A 19,757-nucleotide genomic window follows, 5' to 3' on the forward strand; every position below is an offset into this window, starting at 1 on the left:
TAATATGTATGCAAAGAAACTAACAAGGAAGATATTTTACCTCAATAGGCTGAGGATCATTCAGATGTGCACTCAGATTCATGAGGAGCTGGGGCATCCAGGTAGGAACATCATAAGGACTAGAAAGAACACATGCACCAAGTCCTAGCACCCCAGCATGGCGTTTGACCAACTCTGCAAAGAAAACAGCAATATACATGCAAATATTTATAGGACTCCATTGCACATGGTACAGTGAAATAAAATTAGTTTCAGATTATGTTAGTTGTGTTCAGCGTGTAAATTTCTGCATTTAAAATGAATCTTTAAGCACATCCGAGGTCTGTCCAGTCATGTAATATGAAAGAGAGACATTTATTGAAGAAGATACCAGAAACAGTGTACACAGGACAAGGATGCCTCAGTCCCCTTCAAAATGGGTACCTTGGGACCTCACACAGTTCTCCCAATCACCATCAGGTGCCTCATCGTATTTTCCTGAATCTCACTGATGGTCTGAAATCTCTTCCCTTTCAAAGGAGATTTTAGTTTTAGGAAAAAAGTCACAGGACACAAGTCTGGGCTGCTGGGGGGCTGAGTTGCCTGGGTGATTCAATGTTTTGCCAAAAAACTCTGTACAAGATGTGATGCATGAGCAGGCATGTTGTTGTGATGAAACTGCCAATCACCAGCTGCCCATAGCTACAGCCTTCTGAATCATCTGAACAGTTTCTGCAGAGCAATGTCCAAGCTTACTGCAAAATTTGATGCAGATTCAGTCCTCTACTAGCTCAGTCATTTTGAATGTGACTGCCACACAGTACACATGCTCACTCAATGGCATCTACTGCCCCCCAGTGACTACTAGTACAGTGAGGTTGTCATTGTTCATGCATGCACATTCCAGTCCACTCTCCTTGGCTGTCAGGTTACATCAATGCTGTGCAAACTGTTTTAGTTATATTAACAATGGCTGGACTTCTGGGCAGGCCTCGTACATTGAAAACATGAGTTTGAGGCTGAACTAAAGACATCCTATAGCTGTCCATCAATGATAGCCTAATTACATCTAGGTCAGAAATGTCATAGATTTGCTAAAACTAACAAAATAATGGCCTTTGTGATTGGTTCATATCATATGCAAAAGTGTAATCCTTGATCTTAAAACAAATTCCAATAAAAACTGGACCCCTCTTTTCTGGATACAACTACCTCTCTATTTATTAGGTAAACAAACTCAAAACAGAACTGCAATGTATTTGTATTCTACAGGGTCTATATTCTTTCTTTAGCAATGTAAGTTACATTAAAGTGTTTTCCGATTTTCATTATATTTTAATAAAGATGTGTGTGTTTATGTATTTATAAGTGTATTATATGGTATACATGAAACGTGGTGGGGATAAGGAACTGAAGTTAAGAAAAAGGGAATCTGGACTTCTGGTTAAGATGGAGGCGTAGGTATACTTACTTTGCCTCCTCATACAACCAAAAGAAGGAAACAACCAATTTAAAAACAAAAAATAACCAGAACTGACAGAAAATCGAACTACATGGTAGCCCAACAACAAAGGAGTTAAAGAAGAAACATTCACCCAGACCGGTAGGAGGCAACCCCACATTTGTGTGCGGATAACTGGGAAGAACAACTGGGGAGTGAGAAAGACTGCATAACCCAAAGCTCCAGCACAGGGAAATAGAAGCCTCAAAACCTCTAACTGGGAAAACCTGTCAAGATTGAGGTGGCAGTGAGAGAAACTCCCAGCCTCACAGGAGAGTACACTGGAGAGACCTGCAGGGTCCTAGAACATACACAAGCCCACCCACCCAGGAATCAGCACCAGAAGGGCCCAATTTGCTTGTGGGTAGTGGGGGAAGTGACTGATAGCCTAGAAAGCAGCACTGTTCCCTCTTGGACCCTTCCCCCACATACAGCGCCACAACACAGCAATGTGGGTTGCCCCACCATGGGGAATACCTAAGGCTTTGCCCCTTATTATATAAAAGTTATGTTGAGACAAAACAAAATGGGCCAAATGAAAGAACAGATCAAAGTTCCAAAAATAGAACTAAGTGATAAAGAGAGAGCCAACCCATCAGATGCACAGTTCAAAACACTGGTAATCAGGATGGTCACAGGAATGGTTGAGTTCGGTCAAAAAACAGAGGAAGAAGTGAAGACATTACCCAAGGTTAAAGGAGAGAATCTTACAAGCAGCAAGAGAAAAGGGGACAGTAACCTACAAAGGAGTTCCTATCAGACTGTCAGCTGATTTCTCAAAAGAGACCTTATAGGCAAGAAGGAGCTGGAAAGAAGTATTCCAAGTCATGAAAGGCAAGGACCTACATCCAAGATTGCTCTATCCAGCAGAGCTATCATTTAGAATGGAAGGGCAGATAAAGTGCTTCCCAGATAAGGTCAAGTTAAAGGAGTTTATATCACCAAGTCCTTATTATATGAAATGTTAAAGGGATTTAACTAAGACAAAGAAGATAAAAAATAGGAACAGTAAAATGACAACAAACTCATATCTATCAACAACCAAAACTAAAAAAGCAAAAACAAAAGTGAACTAAGCAAACAACTAGAACAGAAACAGAATCAGAGAAATGGAGATCGCAGGGAGGGTTATAGTGAGGAGTGGGAGGGGAGAGAGGAGGAAAAGGGACAAGGAATAAGAAGCATAAATTGTAGGTAAAACATAGACTAGAGGAGGTTAAGAACAGTATAGGAACTGTAGAAGCCAAAGAACTTATAAGTATGACCATGGACATGAACTAAGGAGGGGGAATGCGGGTGAGGGGAGTGCAGGGCAGAAGGGAATAAAGTGGGGGAATGGGACAACTGTAATAGCATAATCAATAAAATATATTTAAAAAAGGAAAAAAAGGAATTTGGAGTCATCAAAATTGTAAAGAATGCCATTTAGTAATATAATAAAGACCTGAAACTCCTATAGTACTTAGTTATTAATACATGAAGTTCTCAAGTAAAGAAACTAGAATATACATTGGAAATTCTTTGGAAGTTGCTATTAGGTAACTATATGACATCATTAAGTGCCTGCTATAATCAGCATTTAAGGGCTTCATATTTGAAGCACTCACTGCAAATTCAGTAAGCTTCCTACTTACTAATAATCTTTATTTTTCATTATTCTTATGACTGAAGTTACTTATGGCAAAATCAGATGCTTCTTTGCAAGCACATTTAAATCTTTCTTTGAACATGACATTGTAATTGATTTGTTTCTCTTGTTTATGTTAGTGTACAGGTTTCTCTGTTCCTATCTCAATTTTAGCTTTTACAATACCAGGACTTGCCTTCTATACACGAAGCTCCTCAAAAACACAGACAACTATTCCCAGTACCTAGCACAGCTCTAGGGCACATACAATATTCAATAAATATTTGTTGAGTAAGCCTGGTTAATTCCCAAAAGAATGTGGTGTTTCCTACCAGTATTGTTACCTGCAGAAGGAATCGTATCTCCTACAAAACGAGGGTCTCGCTTTCTTTTCTTCGGTAGTTTTGTTTTGCAAAGTTGTTCAAAATGAATCTGCATAGGACTGTCTATGGTAAGGAAGTTACACTGTAACAGACCACTTAAGGTGGTTGCAGCCATCTCTCGAACCTGCAGAGACAATCACTTTATTAGAGCTAGGGTCCCAAACCTGGTGGAATAACAGAGACCAGAGGGCAGTATGGGAGCTGCGGGGGGCACTGTCCTTGGCATTTGTATAAATGCTCTTTTGCAGTTTCTTAATACAGATTTTTAAAAAATAATTTTTATTTTTCAATTATAGTAGACACAATATTGTATCAGTTTCAGGTGAACAACCCAGTGATTAGACATATATGTAACTTATGGAGTGATCACCCTGATAAAGCTAGTACCCATCTGACACCGCAGTTTTTAACAATATTAATACAGAGACTTTATCACACTGTCAAAGGGTCTATAACCCCCAAGTGGAAGAAAGCCGCCACATTTGGGTAAATGTTTTATATAAAATTAAACTCCACAAAATATTTTCCTACTGAAAGCTTTCTTTAAACATTTCTCCAAACAAAGTTTTTTCCCAATATTACCATAAATATTACCATAAATTTAACTATTACTGATATTCAGCAGCACATTTTAAAAATGATAGTTTTAATAAACATGATGGTTATATTTATGGCAACAACTGTGTTTAAGCCAACTACCTGGACAGAAATATAAAAATAATATATAAAAATGCTGTAAAACAAGGTCCAGAAAATGTTAAACTTTAATTCAACTGCTATAGTCTTTGAAGTTGTTAAACACTGACTTTCGAGTTCCACCTTCCCATTTGCGTTCTTTAGTTAAAAACAGTAACAGAAAAAGTTTTGATTTATGATTTTGTGTTGGGCCACACTCACAGCCACCCTGGGCTGCATGTGGCCTGCGGGTTACAGGATGGACACCCCTGGTAGACACTGTCTCACTCAAAGAACTTAAGGAAGCTGGATTGGAGAATGAATATGCTCATTAGAGAGGTGGAGAAATCCCCATTCCCAAGTCCTATAGATATACTCTATTTTCAGTGCTCTCAGATACAATACATAGTAACTGGCATTGCTCCACTACATGGAAAACCCATTAAGCCCATAAAATAAAATGAGTAAAATTTTCAATTACATTTTCTTAACCTAAAGCCAATTTTGGAAGTTATATCTTATTCCACATTTATTACAACATGCTATTCTTATATTAGGCTATTTCAACTAGTAAATATACCTTTTTATACAAAACTTGAATATAGTCCCACCACAAAACTTATTTTTAATTTCTCTACCAAAGAAAATAATAGGGGACAACAATTCTATCTTTAAGTTTATGGGATTTTACTACATGCATTTATTTACATGTAGATTTTCATTCTCTTGAAACCACTTTCATGTACATTTTTATAAGTCCTTTAAAAATTGGCAAGATACACAGAGTATTATCACATGCAATTTCATAGATAAGAAAACGCTGGTTCACAAAAGAGAAACCAGGACAAGACCTGGCCAACGTTTGTTACCATTTGTACTACAGGAAATCACGATTAGGGTATCAAAACTAATCCTGTAGGGCTGTTTAAAATGAAAGTCACTTTTAAAATTTACACTTTAATAGAACACATCAATATGTAAATACTACTTAAAAGGAGCCATGATGCTTTCTTTAAATTTATTATATTTTGATTTGCTTTAACTTAAATTTTACCTCCAGCTGTTCATCCTCCAGAAGACTTATAACCAGCCACCTGATGTCTTTAACAGCATCTTCATTGTTGAGGAAAATAAAGAGGTTATAAAACACCATGGTCTGGAGGTAGGTCAGTACTGTGTATCTAGCATGCCAAGAACTGCTTCTTGCTGTCTGAGAATGAGAAGTAAAAACAATGAAAACAATGCTGACAAGAGAATAAGATGACAGACACTGAAATTACCCACAAATTATATAATCTTCTAAAAAAACTCTACCTATTTTACAGGTATAGTTAGAGGAACCGCACCTTATAGTTCCTTCTAAATGAAGGGTTGTTATATGAGCTATTTCAGGTAAAGGCATTCAGGATATATGAATGGTTGAGAGTAAAGGGAAAGGAACACACAAACACAAGTCAATTTTAGAAGAGAAGAATGATTTATAATTAAAGACTCACTCCTCTAAGAGCTGCACATTGTTTTATTTTATTTTTTATAGTAGCAGGGCATTGAAAACAAAAAAGATTGAGAACTACTACATTCCACTACAAAAATACCAAAATTTTGAGCCATTAAAACATTTTTCAGTGTTATTCAAACTTAAAAAATCTGAAAACCATGGGAATGTGGTTCATTTTTTTTGTATTATATAATACATGTATGACCTGAATAAAGCTGAGCTCGCAGTTTACTAAAAATGCTGTCAGAAAATATAAAATCACCTACGCCTTTCCACCATCAGCCAGGAATTTAAGTGAATAAAATAATGGGGAAATGATAAAAGAGAATGGCCATTCCCTCCCCTCATGAGCGCTTCGTACCCTAGGTGCTTCAACATGAACTCTTTATGTATACAGAAGAACTTGGGGTTGAGTGACCTGCCCAAGGCCACAGAAGTTGGTGACAGCCAGATAAGGGAATCTAGGTCTGTTCTCTGGTCTATACATGTGTTCTTTTATACTAAAAGAAAACTCAAAATGAAAACAAGTATCAGGTACTGCTGTGCACTGCAGCTGACTTTGTGAAATTCTTAGAATGATAAGCCAAACTTCCAACCAAAAGATATATATATGTATTTGTTATACACTTACTTGTTTTAGCACCTTAAGTACCAAAGGCACTTGATGAGGGTAAAGCAACCCCTGAGACATTAGTGATAAACATAACTTTGCATCTCTTTTCAGTTCATCATAGCTATTGTCATTTTCTACTGGGGCAATCTAGAGAATAAAACAAACCAAAGACATAAACTGAAAAATAACAGCCAATAAGTACAAAGGCAACCTCCTTTCCCACACTCAGAATGATTTCCCTTCTAACCTCCAAAAGCGAACAATGATTAAGAAAAAATAGTATCATTATGAATGAATGAATTTCAACAAACTCAGTGACTTGGATCCATTGCAGTTATTCTTTTTACTGATGCTAAAATTGGCTCCTAGGTCCTTTACAATGATTATAGCATCCCTGGTTTCCACTATGACAAGATGACCTAGGTATATCGTACACATTTCTTGGTCTAATCCTGAAATCAGCCATTTCTTCAACCAACCCTGGTTTTTCTAGTGGGAGATGACACTTAGAAACTGCAGGCTGGGCACTAGGAGTACTGCCTGCTAGTAGGTTGATTAGTGGTCCTGGGCTTTTTCAGTGGACACTACTAGCAAATAAGCATATTTTCTAAATAGAAATGTGTCATGAGATCAAAACCATAGTTTCAAATTTAGGATTACAGGGATTTACTAAACAGCTAGGACTTTTTATATCTCTTGTCTTTCATGATAAAAATCTTGATTCCTACTGACAATTATTATTTGCTCTTTATTATACAATACACATAATAGTTTCACTCCAATAAAATTAGTAAGGACATCATCTACAAGGCATGTATGAATTTCTAAGTTTTTAAAAGTCACTGCTCTGTGTATTTATCCTACCAAACAGACACACAGTGGGGCATGGTTCATTTATTTAATTTTGCCTTTTTCTGTCATTTAATTTTGTTTTAGGGTCCCAAAGACAAATTCATAAAACAACGTACATTCATTCTACCTTATTTTATTTGTCTCTAACTCTTAAATAAGTATTCTCGAAAATATTCTAAGTGTATTTTCTTTTTTAAGTATAAATTTCCAAGAACAAATTATTTTTCTCTAACACACCAAGGATTGTATCAACTTACATAAAATACTCAAAGCTTAGTAGTATGACATTTCTCTGCATGCCCATAACAAATGGAACTTAACCAAAACCTTACTGTGACAAAGACCCTGTTCTTTACCCAAACTTCAGATGGGATCCTCCTGAGCCCCCCCCTTTTAAAAATATATTTTAGTGATTATGCTTTTACAGAGTCTCATTTTCCCCCTTCACTCCCCTCCACCCTGCACACCCCCTCCCACCCACATTCCCCCCTTGAGTTCATGTCCATGTGTCATACATGTAAGTTCTTTGGCTTCTACATTTCCCATACTACTCTTACCCTCCCCCTGTCTATTTTCTACCTACCATCTATGCTACTTATACTCTGTACCTTTTCCCCCTCTCTCCTTCTCCCACTCCCCTGTTGCTAACCCTCCATGTGATCTCCATTTCTGTGGGTCTGTTCCTGTTCTAGTTGTTTGCTTAGTTTTCTTTTTTAAGGCTCAGTTGTTGATAGTTGTTTGTTGTCATTTTGCCATTCATATTTTTGACCTTCTTCGATAAGTCCCTTTAACACTTCATATAATAGGGGCTTGGTAATGATGAACTCCTTTAACTTGACCTTATCTGGGAAGCACTTTATCTGCCCTTCCATTCTAAATGAAAACTTTGCTGGATAGAGCAATCTTGGATGTAGATCCTTGCCTTTCATGACTTGGAATACTTCTTTCCAGCCCCTTCTTGCCTGTGAGGTCTCTTTTGAGAAATCAGCTGACAGTCTGATGGGAACTCCTTTGTAGGTAACTGCCTCCTTTTCTCTTGCTGCTTCTAGAATTCTCTCCTTCATTTTTACCTTGGCTAATGTAATCATGATGTGCCTTGGTGTGTTCCTCCTTGGGTCCAACTTCTTTGGGACTTCTTGGAAATCTACTTCCTTTGTCAGATTGGGGAAGTTCTCCTTTATTATTTGTTCAAGTAAGTTTTCCACTTGTTGCCCTTCCGCTTCCCCTTCTGGTACCCCTATAATTCAGATGTTGGAACATTTAAAGATGTCCTGAAGGTTCCTCAGCCTCTCCTCATTTTCTTGAATTCCTGTTTCTTCCTTTTTTTTCTAGTTGGAATGTTTCTTTCTTCCTTCTGGTCCACTCTGTTGATCTGAGTCCCAGTTTCCTTCCCATCATTATTGGTTCCCTGTACATTTTCCTTTATTTCACTTAGTGTAGACTTCATTTTTTCATCTAATTTGCAACCAAATTCAACCAATTCTGTGAACATCCTGATTACCAGTGTTTTGAACTGTCCATGTGATAGTCACTGGGCTGGCTATGTCTTCATCGCTTAGTTGTATTTTTTCTGAAGCTTTGATCTGTTCTTTTGTTTGGGCCGTTTCTTTTTTTTGTTTGTTTTGACGCGCCTGTTACATAGTGAGGGGTGGAGCCTTAGGTGTTCACCAGGGTGGGGCAACCCACCTTGCTGGGTTGTGACGCTGTGTGTGGGGCAGGGTTCTGAGAGAGAACAATGGCACTTGCTCTGCTTCTCTGGCAAATTTCAGTCACCTTCTCCGCTTCCCCCAAGTAAACTGGGCCCTTCTGGTGCTGATTCCTGAGTGGGTGGGCCTGTGTACATTCCAGGACCCTGTGGGTCTCCAATGAACTCTCCTGTGAGGCTGGGAGTCGTTCCCAGCACCTCAACCCCCACAGGTGTTTTCAATCGGTGTTTTGAGGCTTTATTTCCCCGAGCTGGGACCCTGGGCTGCGAGGTCTGTCCCGCTCCCCAGTTTCACCTGGTTTATCTGTGTGTGAATGTGGGACCATTCAGTCCTCCAGCTGCCTTGTGCACCGTGCCCCACTCCACAATCTGCCACTTCTCTGGGTCTGTCAGCTGCTGCTTTGCCTCAAGTCTTCTCCACCTGGCTGCCCAACTCTGCCCCTCCTACTAGTCTGGATGACTGTGTCTTTTTTAACTCCTTGGTTGTAGTACTTCCATACAGTTTGGTTTTCTGTCAGTTCTGGTTGTTTTTTGTTTTTAAATTGTTGTTGTCCTTCTTTTGGTTGTGCGAGGAGGAGCAGTGTGTCTACCTACACCTCCATCTTTGCCGGAAGTCCCCCTGACCCCTTTTTTCTATCTCAGTTTTATTACCTTCATCCTCCAACTAGAGGAGTAACTAAAACCACCTCAGGTTATACCATTTGTCAAATAAAATTTCAAGGTCATATGATTACCAGATATACCTAAGTGGCTTCCCATAGTTATTTGCTAGAACTAATTACAGTGCCATTTAGCACTGTAAAATAAATACAATATACCAACCATTTTGATCTTCAGGTCCATTACACACTGTGTTAAAAAGTCAGAAATAGCTATATTCCAAAATTTCATTGTGGCTTTTCTTTTTAGCTATTAGTATTTTTCTAACTATTACTTGGACATTGCCTATCAGTGAAACAATGTTCTGTCTATAAACTTTTCACCTTATCAAGATCCTACTCCTACCTAATATTACAAAGGTATTTCAACAAATATTGAACTACTATCACCTAATGATTTTCCTGTGGCTATCCTATTTCTTTGAGACACAACCAAATTATACAACACAGTCTGAAAACCTATTAACCCTCAGATGATAGGTATAAATCTCTTTTGAAGGTCAAAAGGCAATGCATTCTTAATTTTAGGCATAAACGTACCTTAAAAAACAAAGGTAAAAGCTGAAGTTGTTCTGTGACTGCTGTAGAGAAGGATCTTCCTGCACTTGCCATTAGCCATTTCAATACTATTTGGAAATGAATAGGCAAAATCAGTCTTTGTTATCCAATTAGACACCACAGAGTACAACAGTACTGTAATGCCGGTGTCAGATAGCCATTCTGACAGTGCTTCAGTGTTAATAAACATATTGTGTATATTGCTTCATAAGTTAGACACCAATTAGCAGTATCACAGGGCTCACAATAAAAGGTGTTAACCAAGCTAGAATGCTGAAGCAACTCTCAAAGAATGAATCAGCAAATTAACAAGTCTACCAAATAAAACTAGCCTTCAATAATCCCAAAGTAGCAAAAATAATGACTTATGTTAGTTGTTTATATTTAGAATCCTTGAAAAACTTTTAGATATAAAAACAATAGGACACCACATATTACCAAGATAATTTTGAAAAAGAACTATGTTGGAGGACTCATACTTCTAGATTTTAAAAACTTACTGCAAAGCTATAGTAATCAAAACAGTATGATACTGACATAAGGACAGACATACAGACCAATGAAACAGACTAGAAAGCCTAGGAATAAACCCTCACACATTTGGCCAATTAATTTTTAAGAGTGTCAAGACTATTCAATAGAGAAATGAAAGTCTTTTCAACAAATAGTTCTAAGAAACTGGACATCCATGAGCAAAAAGAGTGAAGCTGGTCTCTTACCTTATACCATTCACAAAAACTAGAGTGAATGGAAGACTCAAACATAAGGGATAAATACAACTCTTAGAAGAGAGCCTAAGGGAAAAACTTCATGACATTGGATATAGCAATGATTTTTTTGATACCAAAAGTAAAAAAAGTAAAAAGGGGAAAAATGATAAATTTGGCTTTATAAAATCAAAACGCTTGCGCATCAAAGGACACTATCAAGAGAGTAAAAAGACAATCCACAAAATGGGGAATATTTGAAAATCATATATCAAATAAGAGATATCCAGAACATATAAGAACTACTCCTCAACAACATAAAACCTAAATCAAAAACAGGCAAAAGACTTGAATAGGCATTTCCCCAAAGAAGATACAAAAATGGAAAATTAGCAAACGAAAAGATGTTCAATAACTAAACATTAGAGACATGCTAATCGAAACCATGAGATATCTTCTTTACACCCAATAGGATAGCTATAGTCATGAAAACAAGTGTTGGCAGAGATTTGAAAGAAATGGACCTTGCTGCACTGCTGGTATGTAAAACGGTGGAGCTACCACAGAAAATAGCTTGGTGGCTCCTCAAAAGTTAAAACACAGAATTATCATATGGCCTAGCAATTTATACACAAGAATTGAAAGCACGAACTCAGATACTTCCACACCAAAGCTCATAGCTGTATTAATCACAATAGCAAAAATATGTAAATAACCTACATGTCCACCAACAGAGAAATAAACATTTTGAAAACACTATGCAAAATGAAAAAAGAAGACATGTATGATTCCGCTTATATGAGGTGCCTAGACTAGGCAACATCACAGAGACAGGAAGTAAAACAGCGACTGCCAGGGGCTGCGGCCAGGGGAGAATCAGTTGCTGCCTAATGGGCACAGTCTCAATTTTGTAAGATGGAAAAAAGTACTCAAGACACATGGGGATAGCTGCGCAACAATGTGAATCCATTTGATGCTACTACTATTTTATATTAAGTACATTTTATCATAATAAAAAAGGGAGAAAAAAGCCACAGGAAAATATAAATAAATGTCTGTTTTAAGCAAATTTCTACTAACTTGCTACTCACTAGTTTTTAAGAGTTTAATGCCCTGAGTTCGTTCATCTTCTTCCCCAATTCCATTTTCTTCCATAACATGGTTCTGAATCTCTTCATCCACATCCATGAGGGGTTTCAATTTCTCTAGAATGCGAGCAGTAAACTCAGGGACACGAGGGGATGTGGTTGGCGCAGTGTTTGGCAAAGAAACATCTATCATGAATATGTAGGTCAGCACACTGGAAAAGAAAATACGTACAGTAAAGAAGAGATCCCATGTTCTCAATAAAACTAGGGTTCAGAACTTATAACTCAACAAAGACAATTCCTGGAGAGGGTCTTTTGTGCCTGTGCCTGCAATTCTGAGATAAGAACTGGGGTGCGATGACTCTGGCTTTCAAGCACACCGCCATCCTATGTGACATTCAGAGCGGTTTGTCTAGTTCCCACAACACAAAACAAAATTTGAGGAAGAGGACAGCATGAAACTCAATAGTAACATAACCAGTGTATCATTAGATATTAAAATTTAATAAAAAGAGCTTAAGAGGTATGCCGAACCACAGAGAAAATAATACCTACCTCCCTATTCTTTCCCTGACATTTTTGTAAACCTGGGTGAGTTTGGGTTCCAAGTACTTCAACAGTCTGTGCAATAGCTCAGGCACTCTCCACTCCTGCTGGGCAAGGCCGCCTTGCAGAACATAGAGTCGACTAAAACGAAAGCACACGAGAGCTCTGTCAGGGTCTTTACATATTGACAGTATAGATTAACGATGTCTGTATCCACTGAAAAGTGTCCATTTTCTCACCTAATAATAAAAACCTTTATATTATAAAGATTTCATTTTCCCTGCCTCATTTTCTCTGTATTCTCATTTTATGTCTACTATCAAGAATTAAACAATTATTCTTGTTAACAGGATTATTTAGGATTCTTTCTCTTATCCACTATAAGAGAAAGATACTCCACCCAATATATTTTTCCTAATAAGAAAGAGTAAACAATGAGAAGCTGTGAGAAAGAAGTTAATACTGTCCTGGGACAAAAAGGCAGTCCTGATAGAAAAGTGAAGGCTGAATCTAACTTATTTGTTTCCATTTCTCTTACTTGTTCCCAATTGAGAAGTAACTCTACTTAGTATTATGTTGTACTGAAATGGATCACATCCTATCTCACAGAAGTAAGGCAACCCTTAAACAACATGAGGGTTAAGGGCACTGACCTTTGGGCAGTTAAAAATCCCCATGTAACTTTTGACATCCCCCAAATTTCAATTATTCCTCACTATCTGCAGGGCAACTGGTTCCAGGATTCTCCTAGGGATGCCATAATCATCCAATGTTCAAGATCCCAATATAAAACGATGTACAACAAAGCATACAGTTGGCCCTCTGCATCCGTGAATTCCTTTATTGAGCCAAGGTTGGCTGAATCCTTGGGTGCTACAGCTGGGGTATGGAGGACTGACTGCATATGTATTGAAAAAAATCTGCACATAAGTGGACCAGCACAGTTTGAACCCATATTGTTCAAGGTTTAACTGCAGTAACATTATCTAGCCTTCATGAGCACAGGCAGTTCACTTCCATTCATACATCAAGCACATACATGTTAGGTTTTGCTGTAAAGTCTTTTGGTATCTACATAAGTTTCTTTTTATTTACCATGCATCTACAAAGGACCCGCCTTCACCACTCAATGGTGACTCCAATAGCAGCTCAAAAAGCCAATGAAGTTTCCGGGGATCTCTGCTCTCCTGCGTTGAAAATATGAAACAATTAAAACAGGTGTCTACAATTCTGTAAATAAGTCAAATTCTGTTATTTTAGAAATATAAGTGTTATCTATAAATAAATGCATATATAACTATAGGCACAGGAAAAAAATCAAATTAAAACTCACAAGTGAGTCAAATCTAAATATGTTATCATAGCTCATATACAAAGATTAACAATGAGAAAATTGTTAGCTAAATAGATTTTCCTTAAATCAAAGTATATGAGCTATGGATTTACTTAGCATTAAAAATAACACCAATAACCCTGTATCATCTGGCTTTTACTATATGTAAGTCACATATGATTTGACTTATGGCCTAATCTAAAATACTGTGAAAACCATGGCCAAGAAGATATAATAATCTGTTAAAGTTATCACTCAAGGCTTATTTGCAAGACTGAACAGATCCATTTCCAATTGTGTTAAGATGATACAACTATGAATAAAATTTCATGATTCAAGAGGTATAATGAGATGTCAGATTTTGAGACAGAGCATAATGTTTGAATAGGTGAGTTATAGACACAAAAAGCAAGCAGGAGAACTTACACAGGATGTCGCTATACAAGTTCCCCAGTCGTTGTAAGTTTCTACTGTGATGTTGGACAACGCCGTTCGAAGCAGAGGGCACAGAAGTGCCCAAAGCTTCTCCACCTACTCAAACAAAAAACACAGGAAAAAGTTCATGATAATTAGAACATATTTCTTCAACTATCTTTCCCAAGAAACAAACACATACAAACACAAAAACTGCATTTAAATTTCTTCTTAGAACACTCCAATAATCCAGGAAAGTACACTGTATTTTCATCAGACATACCCAGTTATAAGGTGAATTTTTCCAAAAAACTTATTCAGGAAAGAGGAGACACCTTGCATGATTCCTTACAATATCATGCTACTGAAAAATTCTCTTAAAAATTTCTTTTTAAGTTTTATTTATTTATCTTTAGAGAACAGGAAAAGGAGAAAGAGAGGGAGAGATACATCAATGTGTGGTTGCCTCTTGCACACCCCCTACTGGACGGGCCTGGCCTGCAACCCAGGCATGTGCCCAGACTGGGAATCCAACAGGTGACCTTTTGGCTCACAGGCCAGTGCTCAATCCACTAACCTACACCAGCCAGGTCCAATTTTAAATAACAGAGGATACTGGGCTGGAAAAAAATCTGCATCATTTCAAAATTTTGCATGCTTATTGAGGCCACATGATTGAATTCTAATATAGGAAGCAATGACATTTTAATACAATTTAGTCTTCATCTGTAGCATAATTCTCAAATTTCAAGTTTTGGATCGCTGTCAATAGTCTTTTAAAACTGTTCAGTTATACAGAGACTGCAAATATGTATCCAGATGCTCCTCACAGTTTAATAGGAATCCAAATCACCTTGGGATCTTGACAAAAGGCAGGCTGGTTCATTAAATCAGGGTAGGGCCTGAGATCCTACCTTTCTAACAAACTCCCAAATGATGCCCACACTGCAGGTCGAGGGACTGCACGTTACTAAAAAGGACTCACACAGAGCCCTGACTGGTGTGGCTCAGGGGGCTGGGCTTTATCCCACAAACCATAAGGTTGACGGTTTGATTCCCAGTCAGGGCACACACCTGGGTTGCAAGTTCAGTCCCCAGTTGGGAGCAGGCAAGAGGCAACTGATTAATGTTTCTCTCACATATAGAACAAATGGGGAGGGAGGGCTTAGGATAAAATTTCCAGTGGTAGCACCAAGCATTGATTAAAAAAACCAAAAAAACAAAAAAAAAACAAAAATAACTTAAAGCTGTATCTTAATTTATAAGGAAGGGATATGTGTTCTGGAAAAGAAATAACTAAAAAAAGACAAGATGACAAGGGTATGTGGACATGCTTAAATATAATTAAGATACTTTCATTTAATAGGAGATTTGATTATATATAACTAATATATTAAAAAGTGTCCATAGGCCTCCTAAAACTATGTGTAATTAAGTTGGCCAAAAACAATTACTTGTCTTCTCTTTGAAGAAATGATGGCCTGCCTTATATTCAAGCATTCCAGTCATTTCACAAGGTTATTTTCAGTCTCGTGCATTTTGCTAAGAAATTAACCTTCGAGCCAATATATAAAACTTTTTTAAATAGTGGGATGCCCGCCCTCCAAAAAAGGGTGTATGTGTATGTCCAATTCAAACGGCCTACAAGACCAAGTTTGCAATGTAGGTGGCCAAGGAGGCTACGAGAAGGAATTTAAGCAGAAGCTGGAGAGTGCCCCATGAAGGCAGAAACCCGTGAGCAGCACTAGCCAACTGATACAGTGCATAATGTGGGACCAGTGTTCTAGGATCTTCCTATTTTTCAAGAGAAACCAAAATCTTTTTGTATGACATATCCTGACCCCCCCCTACAATGTTGGCAAATAATTCAAAATTTAGAAGATACTGAATATTGCCTATGTATCAATGGTTTGTGGCCTATACTCAAAAGCAATATGGAATTGAACATTTCATTTAAGTATTAATACCTAATATGTTGGGAACTGCTGCATAATTGGAAAATGTAGTTTTAACACAGAGTGTACTGTACAAATACATCACCTTTTCAAATGTCCAATGTTTGGAGCCTCTGATTAAGCCAGCTATAATTTCTGCAACACATCGCTGGGTGCTTTCATGTGAATCTGCAACCAAACGTTCTAAATGGGGCTTCAGAATGGGCAAAAAGGCATCATCAAAATTTCTGAATATACCCTGTAAAAACAAAAAATGAAAGTTCCTCAGTATTTAAATGACTATCATCTCCACCATGATTATGCTTGTATTTGTTTACTATATTGCTGCTGTTTTTAAAACCCAACAGTTCTCTCCTCCAGAACTTTATATTTTAATGTGATATGTAAAATGGCAGTATTCTTACCATTTTATCTTAAAGGTATTGTTAATCAATAAAAAAGACAAATAATCTTTATACCTTAAAAATATCACGCCCCCCTCAAAAAAATCAAATGAGTATAGTTTGCTGGGGTATTTTGTTTGCTTAAACTGTTAATTATAATTATTAAAGATAAATACTAAAAAGTTTTTCTTCTTTTTTAAGCAAGAGTTCTAGGACATTAAGTCACAATCACTATGACTGGCATAACGTCTGGAGTCATTTTAAATGAAAATAACAAATGACTAAACTCGAACTTTATTTTTTTTAAAGATTTTATTTCTTTATTTTTAGATAGAGGGGAAGGAAGAAAAACATCAATGTGTAGTTGTCTGTCACGCGCCCCCAACTGGAGACCCTGCCCACAACCCAGGCACGTGCCCTGACTGGGAATCAACCAGGGACCCTTTGGTTTGCAGGTCAGTGCTCAATCCACTGAGCCACACCAGCAAGGGCATAAATTCAAACTTTAATCAAATACTTTAAAATACATGAACCTACAAAATGACAAACACTAAGCTTTATAAAGAAGGTATATAAAGAACACAGTTACCTTAAAGAGGCAAAAACGTCGAGGATTAAATTTATCTTTTCCTTTTCTGTCTTCTAAAGATAGAAAAGTAATTAACTGTTCAACAAACTTGGGATCAGAAAAATGATCGAATATAATCTGTTCTGCCTATAAAATTAAAAAAGAACAACATTCAATGTTTAAAATATATTTAAAAACATAATTCTGAAAACATTAAAATTCATCTGTAAAGTTTTAATACTCAACAGTAGGCTATTTTTGTTCCAAAGAATTTTTAGTGCTTAGAAGTTTTCTAAAACCAATATAACATTGCTTCCTAAAACTGCTAAATTCTTAAGAATAGCTAAAAGTTTCCTTCAGATCTTTTAAGTTTGGACTCCATTTCTCAAACCAGCAAATCTGCTGGAGAAATGAAGACGTAATGCTACTGTGTACCATCTTACGTGCAATTTAGAAAAAGTCCCCAAACTACAAACTAAATCCCAGTAAATTTTTACAAAGTATCAGAGGTTAAAAAGTAAACTATGTTCAGAATTAGAAAATGAAGCTACAACACCAGTAACTTAACTGAGGAAGACATAAAATTAGACGACGTCTTTAAATCAATTTTCAAAATGATAAAATGTTTCAGGAAGACTAAGGAGTTCCAACTTAAAACTAAAAACATTTATTTACTGGGTACCCATCATTTATATGCAATAAAAAACTAAAAGCCAGTCTTTGCTTTCAAGAAGCTTGTTTGTTGGCAGACAGAAATGGTACAAAAAACAAGCACATCACTACATAAAGTGGTGCCCAAGTGAGTGCTAAGTGGGGCAGTAACTTCAGAGTAACCTTAGACACAGACAGACTCCAGACAACTGGCTTTACTAGAATGGGGAGAACAAGAGAGAGGTAGGGGTGGAGTAGGGAGTACGCATTTACCAATATTTAACCCAGGGCTATACTGAAATACACAAATTGGGGGAAAAACATGAACTGAGTTTAAATTGAATCTGGCTAAAACTAAGATGCATTTGAACCACCATAAGTGTTTACACATGGTGAAAATGGAATGCTTACCTCTGTCAAATCCTCCCTGCTTCTGCCGAGCTTGGGCTGCTCTTCCACACCAGCATAAACAACCATATTCCTACACAGTAAGAGTTTATATTTGTAACACACATAGAAAAAAATATTAGAGCTTCATGGATAAAAAGCATTAGAAGGCACTTTTAATAAACTCTAATTAGATGCTAAGTTTGGCGATAAGAGTACATCACTAAAAGTCTTGGCCTCAAAAATCTATCAGATCACTGTATCCTTATGACATAAATTACTGGAGTCAACAATAAGAGATAAATAAGTATTTCTCTGGGCTGGTTTAGACATGTTTAATATTAACAGGTAGGAATATAATTTAGGGCAGCTATTAACAAACGCCTTAGACGTATAATGGTGGGACTAGAAGTCTAAGGGTTTCGGTGGGAAAAAAAAAACAAAACAAGAAAAGAGGCAGGTCCAAGGCATAGCATTGGCAAGAGCCAAAGAAAAAGAGGAAGAGTGAAGAGGAAAAAAACTAAAGTGAGTATTTTTCATGACGGAGTCCCTTCTAACTGCTTCTAGTGCTTCTGAACATCCCCCAGAAATTCAAAGATGATAAAACAAATCATATCAAAGATAACCTGTTTAATAATAAGGTGCATGGCAAGATGCAACTTACTGTGGCCAGGTGTAGTATCCCCAGTGAGTTTTCTCCACAAAGCAAATTGACTCCCATTCTTTTTTAGTTTTTGGTATGCTTTTGCTATCATAATGCAACCAGTGATTATCAGGCCTATCACCAGCAAGAATTTGGGTGGGTTTAGGGTATCCACCTAAGGAAAAGAAAATTATATTTGATGAACTTAAAAATAGCCATGTGATAATTATTCTCAACTTCCAATCAACAGGATTAGTATGCCTGTCTTTATAATAGGACTCCCAAAACAGGCTCAAGGCAATACTGATCATCTGTATATGAGGCATTTCAAACCCAAGGGGAAAAGATTATCCAGCAAATAGTGTTTGGATTGTTATTTAGAGAAAGTAAATCATGTGTGATCCCCTTTATTTCTTTCACTAAAATTAAAAGGATTAATTTTGTTACAACTTTTTAGGTTTGAATTAATGCTAGACTTACAGAGCTCAAAGAATTCCCCCCATATGTTCTTCCCACAGATGCTACAAAATTTAACACTTCATCACATGTACTTCACCAGTCTGTCTTTACATATACACTTATACAACTTTCTTTTTTTGAACCATTAAATATCCATAATACGGGACTTACAAACGTGTTTCAGTGAAGATAAGACAACATTAGTAGTAAGGAAATAATGAAAGTCTTCCCACATGTAGTTAGCATCATTTTACAGTGCCCCAAAATGAAGATGGCAATACATACCTATGCTCCCCTCCCAAAAAGGGGGGGGGGGGGGAGGTAAACATAGCTGTTTGAATATCACAGGAGTTATCAGAGATTAAAAAATTCCTTTAACCAAAGGAATAAAAACATTTCTTCTCTTTCAAACTCAAATTACTTTATTATTTCTTCTGATCATATTAGGTTATTATTCAAAAAGTCTGATAATACAGTGAATTATGAAGAAAACTAACCTTGTCCCTAATCCTATGACCCAGATAGAAACTTAACATATTGACACATTAGTATTAATGATGATGGTATTTAAGT

General features: G+C 37.0%; 1 protein-coding gene across 2 annotated transcripts in view; it reads right to left on the reverse strand.

Moving 5' to 3' along the window:
* Window positions 1-19,757, reverse strand: part of PSME4 (proteasome activator subunit 4) — a 93,387-nt gene that overhangs the window by 3,464 nt on the left and 70,166 nt on the right. The window contains exons 33-45 of one of the 2 annotated variants that reach the window (XM_028516497.2): window positions 18,747-18,900; window positions 18,107-18,176; window positions 17,066-17,191; window positions 16,179-16,331; window positions 14,151-14,255; window positions 13,487-13,578; window positions 12,401-12,532; window positions 11,849-12,057; window positions 10,033-10,118; window positions 6,295-6,423; window positions 5,220-5,375; window positions 3,452-3,614; window positions 41-174 (exon numbers count right to left, since the gene is read on the reverse strand). In XM_028516497.2, coding sequence (XP_028372298.1) covers window positions 41-174; window positions 3,452-3,614; window positions 5,220-5,375; window positions 6,295-6,423; window positions 10,033-10,118; window positions 11,849-12,057; window positions 12,401-12,532; window positions 13,487-13,578; window positions 14,151-14,255; window positions 16,179-16,331; window positions 17,066-17,191; window positions 18,107-18,176; window positions 18,747-18,900 — 1,709 coding nt within the window. Of the gene's footprint in view, window positions 1-40; window positions 175-3,439; window positions 3,615-5,219; window positions 5,376-6,294; window positions 6,424-10,032; window positions 10,119-11,848; window positions 12,058-12,400; window positions 12,533-13,486; window positions 13,579-14,150; window positions 14,256-16,178; window positions 16,332-17,065; window positions 17,192-18,106; window positions 18,177-18,746; window positions 18,901-19,757 lie in introns of both variants that reach the window. The other variant, XM_036027945.1, reaches the window with a different exon arrangement.

The sequence above is a fragment of the Phyllostomus discolor genome, chromosome 6 (genome assembly GCF_004126475.2).
Source record: "Phyllostomus discolor isolate MPI-MPIP mPhyDis1 chromosome 6, mPhyDis1.pri.v3, whole genome shotgun sequence".
In the NCBI taxonomy this organism is placed as follows: Eukaryota; Metazoa; Chordata; class Mammalia; order Chiroptera; family Phyllostomidae; genus Phyllostomus; species Phyllostomus discolor.